Source organism: Diadema antillarum, unplaced genomic scaffold, assembly GCF_040938485.1.
Source record: "Diadema antillarum isolate AM-2024a unplaced genomic scaffold, OU_Dant_1.0 scf00000028, whole genome shotgun sequence".
Lineage (NCBI taxonomy): Eukaryota > Metazoa > Echinodermata > Echinoidea > Diadematoida > Diadematidae > Diadema > Diadema antillarum.
The window spans coordinates 7,061,858-7,085,129 of record NW_027270917.1 but is presented as its reverse complement, the minus strand read 5'-3'; the positions used below and the strand labels follow the sequence as shown (position 1 = coordinate 7,085,129).

The 23,272-nt window shown below is 38.3% G+C and overlaps 2 protein-coding genes across 2 annotated transcripts; both read left to right on the top strand.

Moving 5' to 3' along the window:
* Positions 1–5,127: 5,127 nt before the first annotated feature.
* On the top strand, positions 5,128–10,141 carry LOC139736370 (C4b-binding protein alpha chain-like). The gene is made up of 6 exons (XM_071647129.1): positions 5,128–5,254; positions 5,776–5,949; positions 7,413–7,598; positions 8,462–8,653; positions 9,038–9,172; positions 9,960–10,141. Exons 1-6 carry the CDS (start codon positions 5,128–5,130, stop codon positions 10,139–10,141), a joined length of 996 nt encoding a protein of 331 aa, XP_071503230.1.
* A 317-nt stretch (positions 10,142–10,458) lies between these two features.
* Positions 10,459–22,678, top strand: LOC139736359 (complement factor H-like). The gene is made up of 6 exons (XM_071647118.1): positions 10,459–10,639; positions 11,343–11,540; positions 17,009–17,182; positions 17,973–18,152; positions 18,636–18,757; positions 22,643–22,678. Exons 1-6 carry the CDS (start codon positions 10,459–10,461, stop codon positions 22,676–22,678), a joined length of 891 nt encoding a protein of 296 aa, XP_071503219.1.
* The last annotated feature ends 594 nt before the right edge of the window (positions 22,679–23,272 follow it).

Here is a 23,272-nt window from a genome sequence, read left to right as displayed (position 1 = left end):
ATGGATTGGATTTTCCTCCTAGAACATTAATGGCAACAAGAGGGGTTTGAAGTGTCTTCTATGATATGTGTCTGAATTCATATTTGTCGATGGTATTGCGTAAAACGTGGGATGGGGATTTCATGCTTCTTGAGAATTGCTGACTAAGCCATGTTTGTAATGTCACAGTGGTATATTCAGAAGCTCTTTCTAGGCTCTTTGCTTTGTCGAACAAGAAATTAAAGCATTGATTTGGGGAGAGAAGTAATAAACAGTTCATAAGGGTAACTGAAGCAAAGCTATCAATTTAGCCACGGTTGACATTGGGTAACCCTCCACACAATTAATATCACATGAATGCTGGAGTGTTATGGTTATGGAGAGAGAGGGAGCTCATTAACTGCCATTGAGGACTCATGCGAGTTCCTCTCTTTTTGATGTAGAGAAGTAAAAACAAAGAGAAGAACTTTGGAATAATTGAATTGAGTAGATTTTCTAGTAACACAATTATGAGGAAACCAAACTAAAGTTTGCCGCTTACTCTACCGATTTTTTTTTTTTTTTTTATTTGTACGTGTACTTCAGAATCTGTTAGCTAAATACAGATGTTTTCCGACAAATACATTATATATTGCTGTTAAACATCTGCGCCACAAGAGAACTGATATGACTGAAATAGGATCGGATCACTTTTTGATATTTTTGAAGAGATCATCCTGCCGTCGTGCTTCAACAGCTTTATTGAGAATATCTATCCCCCCCCCCAAAAAAAAAAATATATATATATATATGTATTAATAGGTGTGTGCCATTCTTTTCCAAAGTATTGTCCAGAAATATTGACATTCTGAAAAAAAAAATGGCTGTAAACCAGGATGTTAGAAATGCAGCCAAGTATTACTCTATCGATATCTACGTACAACTCTATTGTTGTTAACCATTTCTTCGTCACGGACTTTGGACAGTATGTAGGACCCTCACAACGCTATAAGGTTTGCTGTGCCAATCGGGACTCATAGAACGCAAAGGGTTATTATCATCAGTCATGACAGTGGACTTTGCGTTCTTAATACCAAATTCCACACGAAGATCAGATAAGAAAATAGTATAAGCCTTTTTAAGCCTGTGAACATTGTGTATGCCGAACATTAGCCCTATAATCATCTGCAAGACAGAAATAACCAAACAACGTGCAGGTAATTTCTACTTTTTTATGATGGTGAAAAGCAACATTTTTGGTTGGAAGGGCTGCCGCGTTTTCGTTTTCCGACCATCTCGGACTGACTATATAGATAAAGCGTGAATGGTTCAAAGAGGAGATATTTACTGAATCCAAACGTATACCATCAATCTTGGAATAGCTGGTATCATTCTGCCATATGTTGTGGACATTCTGAGGCAAGGCAGGTGACGATGGTGAGCTTCACGCGGCGATTTCCCAGTGAGCTGGCGGGAAGGAGTCCGCTCTGGATTTCGACCCTCTTCCTCTGCTCCTTGGTCGTGTGTGTTAGAGGCAGTTGTGGGGGATTTTACAGTAAGTTCTTCAGCAATATCTGCAGTGTCGCAATATTTCTGTAAAGTAATACATTTTATTATTGTTGTTGTTGTTTTCTTTTTTGCTGAATACTGATCAATACGCATGATCGTATTTCATTTTATTTCATTTCATTTCTTAATCCAGTGTTGTGAAAACATGACACGGAACTATCGGAACAACAAAATGAGAAGCGAGTTATATAAATAAATTCATATATATATATATATATATATATATATATACGTAAATACATATATAAATATGTAAATTTATTTATTTGTTCCTGAATGTCGGAATCCCGATGTATCTATATGTTGATATCAATGGATGCAGTCATTGTTCGCACATGCTGTGATGCATAATCTACGCATGTAATGCTACGGCGCTTTGAATCTACTTGTCCACATTGACAATGTTAAGTGATTACTTTTATACAATAAAAAGATTCTCAAATTGTTATTCCTAAACTTAATCTTCAATGAGATGCTTTTGAGTTCGGGATAATATTTATCATTTAATCTATACCTTTTGTATATGAAAAGTGATGAATACTTGTATATTTCTAAATGACAGTTTAGATGATAATTCATTTTCGGCATGATCATTCTACTTCTGCACAAGTCACACACACGCACATACACCCACCCACACAGAAAATTTACTTTGAAGTTGTCACTATTGGTTGTTACAAAGTTTAAATCAAAGTGCGAGGGACACGTAGATTGGAAATACAATTCCTTGTTTTGGGTCCTCGTATCTTCAAACGAAGGAATGGATGAATGGTTCAGGATAGTGTAATAGACATTCTGTAATGCATACTCTGCCGCTCTCTTCTTAGAGATGATTTTCAGACCAAATTAACAACTTCAAAGGCACAAAAGTGAAAATCTGATCAAAATCGGACGAAAAGTAACTGTTAAAAATAAATATCTGTTTTATGACCGTTATTGAACAGTAGGTATGAAATACAAACGAGTGAGCTGATGATGCATCACTTAACAATTTTTCATTCTTCGTGTAAAAAAAAGACGAGAGTTCATTTCTTCTACTATGAAAGTGTAAAGCATGATACTATAGGATTTGACAACGGGATGAAATTGCGCATAATATATAATAACATTATTGCGCCATAACTATTATGTCAAGGTCCGAGGCCATGCAATCATATTAATATTTGAATATTCACATCGACTGTTACAAAATTGTTACGTGAAAATCAGCGAAACTTCAATGTCATTACTTCCCTATAGTCCTTATTTGATTTTCAATCAAAATTTTGCTGTTGTTCTTGCAAATCATTCCTACTTATCAGATTAATTTTTGACGTCAAGTTAATGAAATTCTTGCGCTAAGTTGTTTTTATTGCCACTGAGCGACAAATTGCCCTAGATGGAGGTAAATTTACGTCGATGCAGGAAAGCTTGCCAATCAGTTGCAATAACTTTTAACTGGCCCGAAATTCCCCTAAAAACAAACAAACAAACAAACAAACAAGCAAACAAGCAAGCAACTTTAACTCTGCACTATCCACTAGATCACGTTGGTGCGTTGATAAAAAGCTTTGGTACATTTGAATGTCTCCATCAACACAAATCTAATGTTGGTCACATGTGCTTTTTATATTTTAATACTTTTAGACTGTTAGTTTGTTCGCAAACCATTATTTTGTTTTGCTTTCCCCTTATTGTGTTTTGAATTTTTTTCTTCCATATTACTCAGGTAAACCACTCTCTTCACTCGCATGTTAATATAATGCATGCTCAATTCTTTGTTTAGAATTGAAATAGATTAATGGAAGTAGACTATAGACTGCATTAGAATAAATTGATATTCTTGCATTAGGGTTAATCGAAATCACATGCAGATGATAGAGTGGAACGAGCTGTTTCCAAGGTGACTTCTTTACACCGGAAAGTGAAATAACATGTCTGATCTAAACCTCTTGAAATCATGTGCATTTTTCATTCTGTACATTGCAAAAAGTCCGGTGTTAAATAGTGAACACCGAGCTGGTGTTAAATTTTCGGTGCTCATTTATGGTCTTAAATTAACACCTCCGGGTGTCATTTCCAAATACAAAACTGTTTTTTGAAGAGTTTCTTAGTAACTGCACTTCTTGTTGATTTTTAATTTAAACAAGATGATCAAGAATTTTACATTGAAATACTAGATTTTTAAAAAAATGTGAAAATAAATTTACACCACAGTAACACCAGCTGGTGTGGTCTCTTATTGAAGCTGGACGGGTGTTAAACCATTGATATTAACACCAACAAATATCAAGTCAACACCATGTGGTGTCATTTTTGAATTAACACCAGTACAGTGTCAAATTAACACCAAGAAGTGTCAGGTGAACACTTTTCAACACCATCACAGTGCATTTTCAACACCTGTGGGTGTGGTCCTCTATTGAAGTTTGATCGGTGTTAGATTTAACACCCATGGTGTTAAATCTAACACCGATGTTTTTACAGTGTAGGATTGTGCATGGCAGAACATAACTATATTATGACATACATACACGTGTACTTCTGACTTTTCGATCAAGAATTTTGGTTACGTTGTATCTATATACTATCGTATATTGGCCAATGATGTCACGTCTCACCTACATGTATATTCAACCAACAATAAACCATGTACTCTTTGCGCTTCCTACAATATTATTTCCGGTCAAGACTGTACGAAACCAGACATGTACGGGGGTGGAACACCTACATTCTCACCGGCTGCCTCATGTTACGCGGAAGGGACCTCGGTCACAATCGAGTGTAGCGGAAAGTTGTATGGCTTTCCGAATGCAACCTGTGTCCAAGGGTATTGGGACGTGTATGCAGAGCCAACCTGTGAAGGTATAAGCAAACATGAAAGAACTTTAAACTGTAATAAGGAGCTAAAATGGGTGAAAGAACAAACACAATAAGAAATATTTAGATAAGCAATAACTCAGATTTCCTGGAATTCTAGTGCCTGCTGAAGTATAATACGCTGAAATTTTTACTCAGTTGCGAAATTACACATATACTGAAACAGTGTCTTTAGGTAGAGTAATATCACGAGTCGGTTACTATCGTCAGATGTTAACAAGTCCACACAAAATTCATGAAATCATATCACGTACATGTGCAGATGAGGAAACCAAAGCGAGCGGGAATCACAAATTATTTGATGGACACTTAATGCAAATGCAGCATCGAACTATAGTATAGCCTTGAAAGATTTGAGCCCGATCCTTCTTTGTATAAAACAGAGATCATGGTCAAGTTTCTGACAGAAAAATTAATGAAAACATTTTTGAAAAGGATGTAATATAATTTATAAAGGCAAATTCCATGATATTGTTTTTACAGGATTTACTTTGGCGCGTTAGTTCGTAATATTCTATTACAATATTACACTATGATAAATCCGATTGACTTTATCCTATAATTACCTTTACAAAAAAAAAAAAAAACAATCGCCTAATCATTTCTCAAAGGCTTTACCAATTAGTGGAATCAAACTGTTGTTAGAAAGGCCTACTAGAAATAAAAAACTGACGTCACATTCCCACAGAGTCCTTCTGTTCGTCACCAAGTCCTCCCGATCATGGATCCGAACTATACCCAATGGATGAATACTTACTCTACGACACTGCGTTCTTTTCCTGTGACATCGGCTACAGTTTGGTCGGATCCACAGAGGTGGGGTGCACTGGTACTGGCGAGTGGGTACCAGCCATACCGAAGTGCAAAGGTAACGTTACGTGATTTAAATCTTACGACATCTTGTGTTTTTAGCCATTGATTTAGTTTCAGTGTGCTGAAAGTAAGTACACGTTTCCTGATATGATATTTTCCCCATCTGAGAAAGAATGACGTGTGTATCAGAAGTTTCAATTCAATTCTAGTTCAATTACTTTATTTCCATCAAACAAAAGGCGATAGATAATACAAATTATACAAGCAAAAAGTAAAGAAGTAAAAGGTGTAAACTCTATACAGTACAAAATGTATGTGCAAATGAATGTATAATTTTATAAAACAAACAATGCATACTTTGCATGAACTGTCTTTATCGGACCTATTCGGACTATTTTTTTTTTTTTTGCTTCATGTAAATCTTTGCCTTTTTATAGGTAAGGTGTGCTGTGTCTTTGAAAAGTTTGAAATAATAAATTGCTGTATTGCATTCTTCAAACAGAATGGAGAGCATCTATATAGTAATTGGAATACGATTCTAGTCGTTTAGATTAATTTTTCCTTTTATTTTTGCAGAGAATTGCATAGTTCCAGTGGTTGCCAATGGAAACACCTCATCTGCATACGGCACGTCGAAGTCTCAAGGGCAAGGCATAGAAGTGACGTGTGACGAGGGGTATAACCTAACTGGTCCTCGTGACGTCATATGCAATGACGGAATTTGGGAACCATTCATTGGCCAGTGCCTGAGTGAGTGGGCCTATAGACTTTTGCTACCACATATAGCTGATTAGCCTTTAAGCGGCAACAAGACTAGTTGCAGGGATTGTTTCTTGTGCCCACTTAACTGAAAATGAGATGCTATTAAAATGGGAAATCACATAAAATATAGTCTTGTAACCATATCATCATAAAACTGAAATGTTGTTATACAAAATGGGAAATTGCATAAAACGAAATGCTGAAGCCATTGAAGAGCTGATCTCAGAAGTAATTGTTCTGCTGAGATAAATAATGAAGACAGTATTTGCTGGGTTTTTCCTGTTTGTTTTCAAGAACCGAACCCAGCACCTATCTAAACACAATCCGGCCACGTCCATAGATACGTTTTGAATTCTGTTTATCCCCCACGGAAGTCTATCGTTAAGAAGAAAAAAAGAAGAAGGATTTTTGAAATCTCAGTGTAAGGGTTTTTCATTATCTTGATGACTACTGGGAAAAGTTCAATTATCAATTATTTCAACTAATTTATGAATAAGTGAGTATATTTTAGTGAATTAATGAATTAAGTTGAGAAAGAATATTTGATAACGAACAAATTTTTCAGTCGGCGTGCGTATACATGATACATAAATCATACATAGATGATAATACACATTCATTTTTTCATGTACATTTTATTATCACCTACTAGAAGGCACAAGAGAATACTGAAATACATACAAAAAACTGTTTTTTTCTTTTCAAAAGAAACTTAGCCAATCATTTCAGATCAACCAAATGCACGAAGAATCTTTGCCTATAGATATCATTGTTATGTTGTTTTAATTCTAGCGGGGGTTTCCCACCCTCACATTGGAAATGTTCTCAAAGTATAGGTTACGCCAGTCGGCGTAACAAATCATAAACGCTCTGCTTAATTTCTGTTGAATGATCATAATTGGTGTTGATTCTACGTGTTATCACTTCAATCAGATAGCATATACGCACTTTGACTCCAACGAACACTGTTTGTTCACCCGACGTGACCCTGATGAATTATGGCTATAAACATTAAAGTTATTTTTGCTTGCCATACTATATAGGCTTTTCTAATCCCATTTCAAAGTACAGTGTATGCTACAAAGCAATAAACGCTACCGAATATTACTCGTGGTTCGAGTACGTCCCTCAAGTTAACCGCAACAAAAAGAAATTAAGCAAAAAAGAAATAATACCTAAACATGCAAAGGTTAGTGATTACAAACGCTTTCATATTATGAATCGAGATAAGAATTAATGTTGAGTCGCTTGCTGAAAACTGTCTTACCAGCTCAAACGCTCACCGCATTGTAAGTATAGCCAAAGAGTCGCCAGCATTTTGTCCTGGAGTTAAATCTATTACGTCAGAGGGGATATCACATGAAACCTTTAACGAATTTCATTCTAATGCAGCCTTTAACAATGTAAAGTTGGACTAATGTTGTCTGCCATTATTTCAATATGTATGTCAGGTCATTGTCTACACCCGACCGTGCCAAATTCGAATTTCGCCGAAGCCGATAGTCACGTGACCGTGCCACATGGAGAGTACGTGGTGGTTGAATGTGACTTCGGTTACTCTCCTGGTTCAGGGGCCAATTTACCCGTGCCTTTAACATGCAATGACGGCTCATGGGACTCCACAGTGACTTGCTCAGGTATACTTAATTGCCCCTTATGGTCAGGGCCTCCTTATGTCCTTCATTCCCTATTAACAAAAGCTGTATAGATAATGTGTTTTTGATACTTCTTCAATTAATGAGATGGGGGTATGCTTGCGACTTGGGTATTAGTCGTGAGTTTATTGATAGAGTCTGAAATTCAAGGATATTTTCCGCTCTTGTTCTTTTTTAGCTCATCTGAGAGAAAATGTTCATTTTAGCTATTAGATTTATTCATGGTCCCGTTCATGGTCTGGCGTCCTTTGTGCGTCGCAACGTGCTTTTTTTTTTTCCAGCTTGCTCATGAAAACTCCATGACAGATGTTAACAAAACTTCGCAGATAGAATTCTTGACCTGATAGGATCCTAAGTATTTCTGACTGGGTTAAATGGGCACTATGCCCTGAGATTTTGATCTTATTGTTGAAGACGCATGGTCACGTTTTTCCCCAAACTTGGCAGGTATAGATCAATGCCATTGTGATACAGAATATATAAATTGACACCATGCCTTCCGTGCAGTAAAATAGCCCAAAGTTTGCTATATGCCAAGTATATATTGTCAAGTTTGCTATATTTTTCTTGCGTAAATCTGCAAGAAGTCGTGGAAAGTAAACTTGCAAGCGCCAAACCACCGGGCCTCTATGTTTGTTTGTTTGTTTGTTGTTGTTGCTGTTGTTGCTGTTGCTGCTGCTGCTGTTGTTGCTGTTGTGTTTGTGTGTGCGTGTGTGTGTGTGTGTGTGTTTCTCCTAGTGCGTTTCGTGGATCCTCAAAATTCCGAAGTGATTAATCTTCACTCTTTATAATCGCTGAATCGTTATCGATCTATAATGCTTTGTTTTTAATCATGAACACTGAAGAATCCGAAGAGTGCTCTTCGACGCCCGACGTACTCGGGGGTGGTACTCCTAGCTTCTCACCGGATGCGACCTGCTACCCACTCAGCGCTGAGGTGGAAATCGACTGCAGTGGGGTGCTGTTCGGCTCTTCGGGTGCTTTCTACAACGGTTCCTGGGCTTACGGCTGGACCTCATCTTCGCCTACGTGTGAAGGTATGTCATAGAAAAAAGAACCTCCTTGACTGTAGAGACACAGTACCAACATGTTATTTAGCCCTTCCAAAAACATTGTCGCTCACACATTTCACAATAAATCAACCCACTCATCTGGTTTGCATTTGATGTATAGAGAGCACTTTTTTGACATGCGTTAGCTTTTCGTATGGTTAATGGTTAAAATCCAATGTTCATTTTTCATCAAAATTTATTGTTAGCAATAAAAATAAAAAAGTCCTTGAAGCGCTGAGGAGCACTCTTTTCGGTGAATACAGCTGTATCATCAAAGTACTTTTCTTTCTTCATCTAATGCCTGGTGGCGCAATTTATTAAAAGAGTCCAGCTGCAATATACTAACTCCTCCTGAACATGGATCCGAAGAGTACCCGGGCGATCAGTACGCTTTGTACGACGTGGCGTCATTCGATTGCAACGAGGGCTACAGTTTGATCGGATCCAGGGAACTGATGTGTACCGGTACTGGCCAGTGGGAACCAGCTATTCCTTTGTGTGCAGGTAATTTTTGCATGATTTGGATATAAAACAAACAAACAAACAAACAACACACACACACACACACACACACACACACACAAAAAAAAAACAGTCAAGAATATCAGGAAACTCGCAACAGATTTTATCAATCGAATTTGAAATCAAAGTCAATTCCAGTCACCACGTTCCATTTGCATGGATCAATGATGGAACATCACTGTAGTGTAAAATCTTGAATCTCTTGGAAATTCAAATTTAGTCAATACTACACTATTGGTCGGAAAGGTTTTCCAACTGAATTTGAGTTAAATCAGTCTGCTTTTATAATGCGGTCTCTGACACTGCATACACATGGAAATTAAACATAAAGTAACTTGTTTTGGCATTTCTTGACTTTACGCATAAGTGCTCGAGAAACATGCAAGAAGTAGCAATTACATCACGGTGTTTTTTTCTTCTTCAACAAAATAGATTACGTCATACATCGATTCCTTGGTGTTTCTCTTACATTCGCTTGCTTTGTTACAATATGATATTGATTGATACTTGATTATTTAGAAACTGTTTTATTATGGTCACGTAACTTCGTTTCTTTCTTATGTCATGGCCTATTTCTATGTTTACAAAACTATTAGAAATCACTTCTTATTTTTGATGTAACATTCATATAGGCCTTGTTAGGCCAGCCGTGTTAGGCATGCATGATCTTTTGAATAAAGAAATAAAAAAACAAAGGAAAATAAAAACTGAATTGTTACATTTCTGGACTGATGCCTGTCTATTCCCTTCCCACTCCCCTCCTTGATAGAAAACTGCATTGTTCCCTCACTTGCCAATGGTAGCTGCAGTATTACAGCCGGCACCTCGCTTCTGTCTGGTCAAACTATCAGTATTTTGTGTGAAGACGACTTTACGCTCACTGGGCCGGATTCAGTAACGTGTCGTAATGGAGTTTGGGAACCAATCATCGGCGACTGCTTCCGTGAGTAGAGAAATAATTGTTTGAAAACTAAAGTACACAATAAGGAAAATCAATTACACTCTAGGTAGCTAGTTTGAGTAGATATATATAGCGACAGTTTTTAGGCAAGATTATTTTAAAATGTTGGTAACGTCATATTTTTAATCCTCCGACTTTGACAGTAAGATGAAGTATTACAGATGTTGTACTTTGATTGCAGAGAAAAACAATGAGAAGGTTAAAAAGAAGATATTGTTCAAACTATATTTTGATATTTCATTGATTCTCTCTCATGAATAACGCTTGATGAGCATGCAGCGAAAAGTTCACTAGGTCCTCTATTGTCATGATAGAGAACTGTCCCGTCCCGACCATCGCCAATTCGAACCACGCAGAAGACCGGGGCTCCATCGCACACGGGGATTACGTGATCGTGGAATGTGACGAAAGTTATACTTCCGGGTCAGACTTCCCTACTCCTGTGACCTGTCATGACGGCCAGTTGGATTCTGACGTCATGTGTCATGGTATGTAGAGACACCTGCCTTGCATTACAGTATCTCGAATAGTCATGTCATCAGTGGGTGGGGGGGGGGGGAGTTGAGCAAGAATCAATTTTGTGTCTTGAGCTAGGGTAAGGACAGGTATGTGTGTGTGTGTGCGTGCGCGCATGTGTGTTGGTGTGTGAGGAAAGAGAGAGAGAAAGAGAGAGAGAGAGAGAGAGAGAGAGATTGTACTTATGCGTGCATGCTGAGTTGAGAAGAATTCATTTCCACACTTTGTTTTGTCGATGGTACTGAAAAAAATTCTTTCACATCTGCTTTAGATATCCTCTTAAACAAGGATGAGGCGTAAAAGTTTCGTCTATATAATCATACTTATATCATAAAATAGACCGTTGTTCGTCATGTGAAGGCAAAAATCTTCCATATGATTAATCACTCTTTCCTATGAAATAATGTTTCCTTCGTAATTAAATTTTGTCGTGAAAGCAAATTAACCTTGAAGAGACGGTAGTATAAAGGTGTTTAATAATCATGTCAAACTCTATCTTACTTTTCGGTCCATAATATAAGCATCCACCATACTTCCTGGTAAAGGCATGTTCTAAAAAAAGACACGAAGACACATCTCTTTTAGAATATTATGTCAGATATCTGTCCGGGTATTTCTATCTACCTTAAATCAGTTACTAAGAGAGTCACTTATTGCTTCATTCCCACGTTTCAGAGTATGCGAACTGCACATCCACTCCTACGGTCTACGGGGGTGGCACTCCTAGCTTCTCTCCGTCCGTTTCCTGCTACCCCGGTGGAAGCAACGTGACCATTGGCTGTAGCGGCGTTCTGTTCGGTTCGTCGAATGCGTACTACAGCCATCTGAGCTATTGGTATTTTGATGATTACGGGTCGCCACCTACCTGTGAGGGTAACTAAAATAAAGAGCTATACCGGGTGTCCCAAAAAAGTGGAATGGTGGATTTTCAGTACCTTGCGTTCTAAAAGTTTTGTATTTTTTGACGTCATTAGAAAGAGCATTGTCCGCAGAAGACAATGATACGAAAATCATTAAATTTGGTTCGGTACTTTTTATTCTACGCCAATTTCTGTAAATGCAGTCATTTTCAAATTTTTGCGACTTATGAGATAATAATTTGGGTGCGACGAGCGTTCCATACGGTAAATTGTGTAAGCTCGTTGATCCATGTCAACAAAAGATACAGCTTTCACATTGGGCGCGCACACACATACAGACAGACAGACACACACACACACACACACACACACACCGTTTTTTCCTGGCCCGCACCCAATGTGAAAGCTGTATCGTTCTCTCTAAAAAATAATCGAGAGAATTATTCACTCTTAAAAGAGTGAATACAAAAAAGAGTGATTTTAGAGTGAAATTGGAGTGAATTTTGAGCGAAAATGTTCGTTTTCACTCGTTTTGGAGTGACCTCAGGAATCGCTCCAAAATCTTTGAGTGATCCCTGAGGTCACTCCAAAATGAGTGAAAATGAACATTTTCACTAATAATTCACTCCAATTTCACTCTTAATTCACTCTTTTTTGTATTCACTCTCTTAAGAGTGAATATTTTCACTCGATTTTTGTTAGACAGATTTTGTTGACATGGATCACCGAGCTTACACAATATTCACCGTATGGATCGCTTGTCTCGCTCAAATTATTATCTCATTAGTCGCAAAAATCCGACGAAATTTGAAAATGACTGCATTTACAGAAATTGGCGTAGAAAAAAATTGCTAAACCAAATTTAAAGATTTTGGTATCATTGTCTTTTGCGGAAGATGTTCTTTCTAATGATGTCAAAACATATATCACTTTTAGAACGTAAGGTACTTAAAATCCACCGTTCCGCTTTTTTGGGGACACCCAGTATAGATGTGCGATGCTATCAAGGTTATGACACGCGTTGATACATGCGAGTTGGACAATGGAAACAGCAGCATTGTATCGCGCATATTGTGCAGAACGAAACCTTTTTCTTTTCTTTTTGCCTGATTGCCGCTTCGTATATAGGACTAGCGTCGCAGATCTATAAGCCCGCAATTCGCCGTGGCCACTATAGTGGATACACGACAAACGATACGCCTCCTCTGAGATGAGACACAAAATGACATAAACAGGGGCGTCACCAGCTTTTTTTCTTTTTTTCAAGGGGGGGGGGGGAGGGTGCGTTTTGACCCTAATGTAACGAGATTTTTTTTTTCTTTTTGACAGACATTTGGAATATAGGAAGCTCTCAATCCCTAGACTTTAACTGTTGTTGAGGGAAACCAAGCGGGGAATGGGCACCGGCGTAGCTAGGATTTCATCTTGGGGGGGGGGGGGGGGGGGGGAGGTGTGTTAGTAGGCGAGGGAGCGAGCAGGGGGGGGGGGGGCGAGGGTGTGGAAGTGCCTGTTGTCCCCCCCCCCCCCCCCCCCCCCCACGGTGATAACTTTTTGCATTTTGATGTTATAAATGGTGCAATTTGATGCAGGCTTTTTGCGTGTTTTTATCGACTTGAAACAGTCCCACTTGTTTAAGATAGCAGTACATTTTGATGGAATTTGTTGTTGAACAATGTGCCTATAAACTGTATCATTTCAATAAACTTCTTGTATTGATTCTTACACTGATGTCATGAACGCGACCGAGCCCGAGCAAGCGGAGAGAGCAAGGGGGGATTTGATGCATGTTTTGCTTGTTTTATCGACTCGAAACAGTCCCACTTGTTTAAAGTAAAGCAGTATATTTTGATGTAGATTATTATCGAACAATTTGCCTATAAAATAGTATCATCCAAATAAATTTCCAGTTTTAATATTTACACTGAATATCATGAACGCGGCCAAGCAAGAGCGAGAGGAGTGAGCGAGGGAGAGGATATGGGAGGGAGTGTCCCCCTCCCACGGTGAGCACTTTTTGCATTTTTATGTTGTAAATGGTGCAATTTGATGCAGGTATTTTGCGTGTTTTATCGACTTGAAACAGTCCCACTTGTTTAAGGTATCAGTACATTTTGAAGTAAACTGTTGTTGAAGAATTTGCCTATAAATGGCATAATTCAAATAAACTTCTAGTAATAATTCTTACACTGATGTCATGAACGCGACCGAGCCCGAACAAGCGGAACGAGTAAGGGGGAGGTTGTAGGAGGGGGTTGTCCCCCTATAAATGGATTATGGAATGACGGTGTAAAACGACAAATTACTGGCAGCAATATCGGGAGAATGACTTAACGATTACATGCGAGCGAGCGGAGAGAGCGAGCTTTGAAATTTTGACATTTTACAGTCCCAAAACTGCCGTTTGTAGCCATATATATATATATATATTTTTTTTTGCTTTGGAAATTAAGGGGGGGGGGGGGCCACCGGGCGCAACTGCTGGCAATTACTGGCAGCAACATCAGGTGAACGGCATAACGATTAAATGCGAGTAAGCGAAGAGAGCGAGCTTGAAAATTTTGACATTTTACAGTAAAAAAAACTACCATTTGGAGCTATATTTTTTCGCTTTGGAAATAAAGGGGGAGGGCGCACCGGGCGCAACTGCCGGCAATTACTGGCAGCAACATCGGGAGAAAGGCATAACAATTAAATGCGAGCGAGCTTGAATATTTTGACATTTTACAGTAAAAAAATACCTGCCGTTTGTTGCTTTATTTTTTCGCTTTGGAATTTAAGGCGGGGGGGGGGGGGGGGGCGCATCGGGCGCAACTCCTAGCAATTACTGGCAGCAATATCAGGAGAGCATAACGATTACATGCGAGCGAGCGGAGCGAGCGAGCTTTAAAATTTTACATTTAACAGTCCAAAAGCTGCCATTCTTAGCCATATTTTTTCGCTTTGGAAATCAAGGGAGGGGGGCGCACCGGGCGGAACTGCTGGCAATTACAGGTAGCAACATCAGGTGAATTGCATAACGATTAAATGCGAGCGAGCGAAGAGAGCGAGCTTGAAAATTATACATTTTACAGTCCAAAAACTGCCGTTCTTAGCCATATTTTTTCGCTTTGGAAATTAAGGGAGAGGGCGCACCGGGCGGAACTGCTGGCAATTACTGGCAGCAACATCAGGTGAATTGCATAACGATTCAATGCGAGCGAGCGAAGAGAGCGAGCTTGAAAATGTTGACATTTTACAGTAGAAAAACTGCCGTTTGTAGCTATATTTTTTCGCTTTGGAAATTAAGGGGGGGGGGGGGCGCACCGGGCGCAACTGCAGACAATTACTGGCAGTAACATCAGGGGAATTGAATAAAGATTAAATGCGAGCGAGCTTGAAAAATTTGACATTTTACTGTCCCAGAACTGCCGTTTGAAGCTATACCTTTTTTGCTTTCGAAATTAAAGGGGGCGCACCGGGCGCAACTGCTGGCAATTACTGCCAGCAATATCAGGAGAATTTAAATGCGAGCGAGCGGAGCGAGCAAGCTTGAAAATTGTGACATTTTACAGTACAAAAACTGCCGTTTGTAGCTATATTTGTTTGGAGTAAGAGGGGGGGGGGGCGCACCGGGTGGAACTGCCGGCAATTACTGGCAGCAACTTCAATAGAATGGCATTACGACTAAATGCCAGCGAGCGGAACGAGCGAGCTTGAAAATTTTGACATTTTACAGTCCAAAAACTGCTGTTTGTAGCTATACTTTTTCGCTTTGGAAATTAAGAGGGGGCGGGCGCCCGGTGCGCCCCTCCCCATGGATCCGCCACTGGTAGTCAAGGGTGTCGGTTTATGTTCATGACTGGGGGAGGTATGACCAGCGAGGTGGCGTCGAAGTGACCAAGCATGGGAAGGATGTCCAAAATCTATCTAAATAGTAAACACTGTATAGAATACACTTGTACTAGTAGATATGTATAAAATCAGTGCTGCCAGAACCAGGGGTGCGAATTGTTTTTGCCCACGATTTTTTTTTTTTGTCCCCGATGCAAAATTTCCCCCCAAAAGAAAAAAATAGATAAAAAAATAATCATTATTTAGGGTACGGCGTTGAGGTCGCTCGCAGACTGAAGTTTTTTTTTTGTTTTGTTTTTCAGGGTCTGAAGGGGGTGGGTTCGCACCCAACGCACCCCCCTCCCCCCCCCCCCCCCCCCCCCCCTGGTGACGCCCATGCATAAATCATATCATTTGACTTAATCATTTTGCATGCTTTAACCTTATCCATTTACGTGGATTTTCTTTCAGGGACCCGCACATTGCAAGCTTTATCTTTTTTTTTTTGCCCCTCCATTTTTCTCTGAACATGTCTTAAAGTTTCCTTTAATTGTAATGACAAGCGTATTTGTTTGATAATGAACAGTATACTGTCAATTGAGTACACTGTATTTAATTCCTACCTTGTTGATTTGTCTGCTGTTGATAAATGAAATACGTTTGAATTAAGCTGAATGGAATTGAATAGAATGGACGTGGCTTGCATGTATTCAAAGGCGTGTAAAAACAAAAGTTTTGCTACCACACGTTTTGTAGAAGAAAGAAAAGACAACAGTCACTAACAAATATCTGTGTACATCACTTTTATGTATCTCATTATTTCATTAATTGAGGAATAAATGTTCCTACGAGAAGCTTAGGACTGCGTGTTTTCAGAGGTCTATTTTTGTGAATCCATTTTATTTGCCACACACAGGGTGACTGATGATTTGGAATGAAATAAATTTCCTTTTTTTCTCGTATATTTTTGTATGCTGATGCATTCACTGAGAAACGATCAGCAGTTATTACACTCATCTTCTAGGCTAAGTAGCGCAACGCCGTAAATTATAGAACTGAAAGGCCTTCATCTACAAACCTATAATTTTCTATTTAGCTTCAGGAATCTCATGAGATTTAAGTTCTTTTGATCAAATCTATATATCATTTTGTAGAAAATTTCTGCCCATCACCAACTCCTCCCCTTCACGGATCCGAAGAAGATGCCACGAACCTTTACGTGTTATACGACACTGCGTTCTTTTCCTGTGACTATGGGTACAGTTTATTCGGATCCCAGGAAGTAATGTGTAGCGGAACTGGCGAGTGGACACCGGCTGTACCGACGTGTGAAGGTATAGGTGTCGTGTGTGTATGTACAAAGGGTGTAAGATTTGTAGTGCATAAACCACAATGTAACTGTTTCTACCTTTCAGTTCATTTTGTCAGCTCCTCTTAAATATCGTAAATGGTTTTACACGGAGCCAATTTAAACAAAAATAGTGATATGAATAAATTGTTGAGAGGAATCAGTGAAAAAATCCTTCTATGCCTTTCTTTGTCTTTTTTGATGAACCTTAGAAATATTATGTACAATACCCAGTCAAACTGAAATATGACTAAAAGTCGAACGCATTCTTGAGATGCTTTCATGATGATGTCATTCTTTGTACTTTGCAATGTATTCCACAGAGCATTGCGTTGTGCCAACTTTGTTCAATGGTAACGCCTCTTTTGCACCCGGCACCTTGGTGCTGAGCGGAGAAGCACTCATCGTGTCATGTGATCAAGGCTTCACTCTGAATGGTCCAAACTCGGTCACGTGTCGGGATGGAACTTGGCAAGCTGCTATTGGTCAATGTCTAGGTGCGTATGACTTTGTCAGTCTGGGGCTCCATTTGACTTCTAAATTAGAATTATAAGTTCTTGATGGGAATTTGTGAATAATTAAGAGGAAAAGATCAACATTGAGTTACATTTTAGAAACATTAATCAAACCTAACCAGCGATAGTGGACATGTTGAGGTCATTGTTTTGTTTTAATTTTATTTTCACAAGATTTCTTGTGACACAGGAATTAATGGTCATGTAATTCATTCAGTGTAGATAAGTTTCGATTTTTTTCACAACTTGCAGAATCAATGAAGCCTTTGATATAGGTAGGATTTACGATTTAGGAATAATGGGGTAAGAAAAGGGCACTAAGATCCAAAGGAAGTTCGTCACTCATCCCAACGACATAAGTAAAATAGAGTGGTCTTGATAAAATGTGGTTCTCATGTTTTATTAGGAACTCTTTGTTTCTGGATATCTCAGCCATTTCAAATCAATTTGCTTCAAATAAATTTTCAAATCCTCTGAGAAATGTATACTCTTTCATATTTCATAAGAGGTTTTTAATCATCTCACAAAAAATTGGAAACCTGAAGCCCCATCTCAGTCGAAACTATACCATACGTATACCTTTAAGTTTGAAAATTATGACTCTTAATGACTGAAATGAGTTGAATTCATTCAACGTGAATTCTACATTTCTCAGAAAAAAAGTAAATGTTCATTTAATCTATGATGTACCCATGAACTATAGCATTTCGTTGATGCATTTTGAGAGTGCCTTGGATAATATACGTTTCTTTGTACACGTTTCCGGATTCAGAGAACTGCATCTCGCCACTGATTCCTAATTCTAACTACGAAGCACTCGGATATGAGGTAGCTGACGGAGAGTACGTGGTGGTAACGTGCGACAACGGTTACACTTCCGGATCCGGGTCAAACTACTCTACGCCTATGACCTGCAGTGATGGCGTATGGGACATTTCTGTCGACTGCTACGGTAATCATACGATAGGATAGGGGTGACACACAGTGTCTCTAATGTTTCAAAAAGGTTTATTGGAAAAAGAAAGACATGAATATGATCAGAAGGTTCTGGTTTTCTTTTTTTTTCTGTTTTATTTGTTTTGTTGTTTTTAGTTTGTGCGTGTGTGTGTGGGGGGGGGGGGGGGGAGGAGGGGAGTGCTTGCTGTTAAATGGGTCAAGTGTGAGTCAATGATTCCCCCCCCCCACACACACACACTGATGAAGTCAAAATAATTCCAATTATGCATTCATGTTAAAAAACAACAACAACAAAAAACCCAAGAATGTCTGAGACATTCTCCTTATTTTACATAATCCATGATTTTTTTTTTGCATTTACGTCATCAGAATCGTTCACATTTTTAATATCATTGTTGTTGTTCTATTAGTATTAGTGCAGTATTTCTTTCTTTGACATTTTAATTGTTATTATCACATCGTTTTATCCTCCATGTAGCCAACTGCCCAGCCCCCACTTTCCCGCCTTCTCTGAGGATAACTCCAGCCGCCAGAACAGACGACGGGTACTACTACCACAACGACGACATCACGGTGACGTGCGCGCCAAATTACCGACACGTAAATGGCCCGGCGAGTGGCACATTAACCTGTAATGATGGATATTGGACTCCGGATTATCTACCTGTGTGTATCTAACTCATGGTTCAAAGGGATGGTATAGTTTTGGTTGAGATGAGGATTCAGCTTTTACCTCCTTACGAGACAATTGCATATATTTTTAAGAGGAATTTAGAGTTTGTTTGATGAAGATTGGCTAGTAATGGCTGAGATATCAAAACACACACACACACACACACACACACACACACACACACACACACACACACACACACACACAAAGTAAAGCAATGCGATCCTAATGAAACCTATATACCTGTTATTAGGATTGCTTTGTTTTTGACATCTCGGCCATTTCAAAATAAACTTTCATCATATAAACTTTTAATTCATGAGAGGTTGAACATTTTCTCACTAAGAACTTCAAAACCTGAAGCCGGTCATCTCAACCAAAACTATACCAGCATCCCGCCAAACTCATCCCAGACACAGGCATGGGGCTCTGTCCTCTTTTTTTTCTGTCTCAAAGAGGTACAAAACAAAGCAAAAAAAAGTCTTCATCATCTTCAAGTTATACAAAATGGAGCTATAACAAACAGAGGAGGAAAACAATCCACAGAAATCTGAGGTAAAATAGCACAATTGTCTATCTAGGAATTCAATTTAAGAATTTTCCTTCTTTCACCGTAATGATGAAAGATGTTGGGGAATGATGTTATCGTCTCACAGCTCGACAATTTGTTTGTGCGCAGGATAAGTTGGCGATTGTTTAGCCAATCTTCTCGCCTATAAAATACACCTCCAATGTCATCCTTGGAAGTAAAGTCAAAACGTCTCCAGAATTATGTCATATAGAAAATACAATACCTTCCTTTTGCCGTTCACCTCAAGAAAAGAAAAGAAAAAAAAGAGAAATGAATTAGTAAAGATGAACATACTTACCTATACGTGTGCATTTGTATTACATTTTCTACTTGTCAGTGGTGACCGCATGGGGCTGCAACTGAGGAATATTTCATGCTATGGAGATTGCAATAATGTAGCCCAAGAACGAGTCAGAAAGTGTACTGATGCATGATGGTGTAGTGTCTTGTGGAAATTTTCTACGAAAAGTGACATTTTAAGATTATAAGATATCTATTTTTAAGCTCCTTGCCTCGTTTTCTTCCCAATATCTCATCCTAGATATTAAAAGGTAGTTCTGATAGTGAACTTCCAGTATTAAGTAAATTCTTTATTTTTCTTTCTCTATGAGAAGTTTCCTATACTGAGTATGGACTTACATGACGCTCCAAACCATTTTCTGTCTGACAATCATGTATGTAAGGACTGTTTACTTTACCATAATCATGTGTGCAACAGATTCAATTACTGGACATTGCCCTGTCGTGGTTAATCGTTCTGTATTGAGATGCTTTTACAATACATGCTAGCTACGTCCTAGGTCCCTCCCATTTTGAGCTCCATTAGACTACCAGAGACTTTCATTTGACGTTTTTCTTCAGTTTTTTTTTTTCGTTAATTTAATGTCATGTATTGTATCTTCCGAGCTGGATTCATTACGTTGTATATTGCTGTTCATCACATTTAACGTTCTAAAGTTAGCATGTGTTCAGTAAAGTTGGTGTCAGCTATGGTGTCATTACGTTGCATGTTGTATTATGTTAGTATGTAGAAATAAACATAAAATTACAATAATAATTCTGTCAAATGGGTCAGTGGCTGTTTATTTCATAGACATTGCGTGTATTTCTGGAAAGATTGCGATATTGTCTTCTTTGTTAATTGTGATTTATAATTACTTTATGATTTTACTTTATGATTACCGTTCAATTGTATTCTGGACGCTATATACCATGGAGGACCAGCAATAGATTATGTCCCGTCATCAGTGATCAAGTCGTAATTTAATTTCTTTTTTTTCCCTCTTTTAATCAGGAGAATAAAAAATATTGCGACTACTGCTACAACTACAACTACTACTTCTACTACTACATGTCTACTACTACTACTACAACTACTACTACTACTACACACTCTCTAACAAAATCGAGTGAAAATATTCACTCTTAAAGGAGTGAATACAAAAAAAGAGTGAATTTAGAGTGAAATTGGAATGAATCTTAAGTGAAAATGTTCATTTTCACTCATTTTGGAGTGACCTCAGGAATCACTCGATGGTTTTTGGAGTGATCCTTGAGGTCACTATAAAAATGAGTGAAAATAAACATTTTCAATTAAAATTCATTCCACCACCACCACCACTACTACTACTACTACTACTACTTCTATTACTTCTATTACTACTAGTGCTACTCTACTACTACTACTACTACTACAGCAACTTCTACTCTACTGTTCAATTATTTCTACCTTCATTACTACTTATACTGAAATGATAATTACTTCACCAAATTCTAATATATCTTTGTCATTACCACTTTTACCATCGCTCCTCCTCCTTCTACCGCTATCGCTTTATTCGTACGTTTTCTACTTCTTTAATAAACTATTATTTCCAAGTGTACAACGACATTCTTGCCCATACTTTAATAAAGAGAGGAGTCATTCTGTCTTATCCTACTCACCAGAATGGTTCTCATGTTGTGTTTAAGTCTGATTGAAGCCAGTTGAACTGAACATTCCAGTGCTTTTGTGATGAATCGTGTTTTTTAATATGATTTCAGAGGCCTATAATTATTGTTTCATATTGAAGATCAGCATATTGAGCAATTCTATCTGTTGAGGCCTTCAAACTGTACCTGAGCTCATATTTCATTTGGCGCGCGTATATAAACCGGTAAAGTACATGGTATTATATTTCATTCGACACCGAAAATCGCATACAGTAGTACGGGACTACTTTGTGAAGAACACTCATTATTGCGCTTTGCTAAAGCTGGGTATTAGAGCTCTTGGCCAACAATAGAGGCAATTTATTGCTATGATACTAACTTCTCGGTAGCTAGTGCGGATTTTCCGCCCATCTAACTCACCCTAACCCGATTGAATCACACACAAAATCCGCTGCCTGTAGCGCGTTCAAAGGGCCGACTCGGCCAAAAGCTGACTATACGCACTGCATTGGCTTCCCAGTCAGTCGCTAAATTCACTGTACAGTGTGTATCAAAAGAAGAGGAAGAAGAAGAAGAAGAAGAAGAAGAAGAAGAAGAAGATGAAGACGTAATTCAACTCTGGAGGGCCACTATTTCATCCATTTGCCATCCATGGAGAGCGCAATGTTGGTTGTGAGGAAAGAAGAACTCTTCCTCTTTCCATTGATAGCTAATTACACTGTATATGTGGACAAATGTCACGCATGACTGTGAGTACATGCACTTTAAAGACAACCATGACAAATTACTTTTTTTTCAAGTTTGCGTGTGATCGTGAAGAAACAATGAATATCTCACTGAATGGATGATATCTGTCAATGAAAGAGGTCAGATTAAGAGGCCAGCCTGCACGACTGCAGGTTGCAGGGTTTCTTCTAACCTTTTATGGTCCATAACCTTCAACATGGTCACGTTGTCGATAACTTGGGTCATTCCCACAAAGGCTAACCTATTATCCATTTCTCTCTTGATATTCAAGACAGGGCTTCTCGCCGAGAGCTACGTGTTGAACATGAACAGAGAAAAATGGGCTGAGTAAATTGGCCTTTTGTTGGAGTGACCAACAAAGTTATCGGACAGGTAGTGATGTTAAAAGTTTATGAAACATGGAAATGTCAGAAGAAACTCTAAACACAAACCAAAGATATTACAGGATGACATATTTCTTTGGCCACTTTCATGGGCAGATCTCATCCATCCAGTGACGCATCTATTGTTCCTTCCTGATGACACTCAAACTGTTCTCCCCCTCATCTATTCTGATCCACAGTCATCGTCATCACACACTGTCACATTTTCATCATGATTGTCATCATCACCACCACCACCACCATTATTATCATTATTATTATCATTATTATTATTATCATTATGATTACTATCATCATCATCATCACCACCGCCATCACCATTATTATCATTATTATTATAATTATTATTACTATCATTATCATCATCACCACCACCACCATTATTATCATTATTATTATTATCATTATCATTACTATCATTATCATCATCACCACCACCATCACCATTATTATCATTATAATTATTATCATTATTATTACTATCATTATCGTCATCATCACCACCACCATCACCATTATTATCATTATTATTATTATCATTATGATTACTATCATCATCATCACCACCACCATCACCATTATTATCATTATTATTATTATAATTATTATTATTATCATTATGATTACTATCATTATCATCATCATCACCACCACCACCACCATTATTATCATTATTATTATTATTATCATTATTTTTATTACTATCATTATCATCATCATCACCACCACCATCACCACCACTACTATAATTATTATTATTATTATTATTATTATTATTATTATTATTATTATTATCATTATCATCATCA

Bases quoted from the DNA above. Each gene is read 5' to 3' on its own strand.
- LOC139736370 (XM_071647129.1), top strand. From the start codon at position 5,128: ATGGATGAATACTTACTCTACGACACTGCGTTCTTTTCCTGTGACATC. The intron at 5,255-5,775 runs GTAACGTTACGT...TTATTTTTGCAG, and splicing joins AGCCATACCGAAGTGCAAAG to AGAATTGCATAGTTCCAGTG. The intron at 8,654-9,037 runs GTATGTCATAGA...ATGGATCCGAAG, and splicing joins ATCTTCGCCTACGTGTGAAG to AGTACCCGGGCGATCAGTAC.
- LOC139736359 (XM_071647118.1), top strand. From the start codon at position 10,459: ATGATAGAGAACTGTCCCGTCCCGACCATCGCCAATTCGAACCACGCA. The intron at 17,183-17,972 runs GTGCGTATGACT...TTCCGGATTCAG, and splicing joins TGCTATTGGTCAATGTCTAG to AGAACTGCATCTCGCCACTG. The intron at 18,758-22,642 runs GTAAATGGCCCG...TCTGATCCACAG, and splicing joins GCGCGCCAAATTACCGACAC to TCATCGTCATCACACACTGT.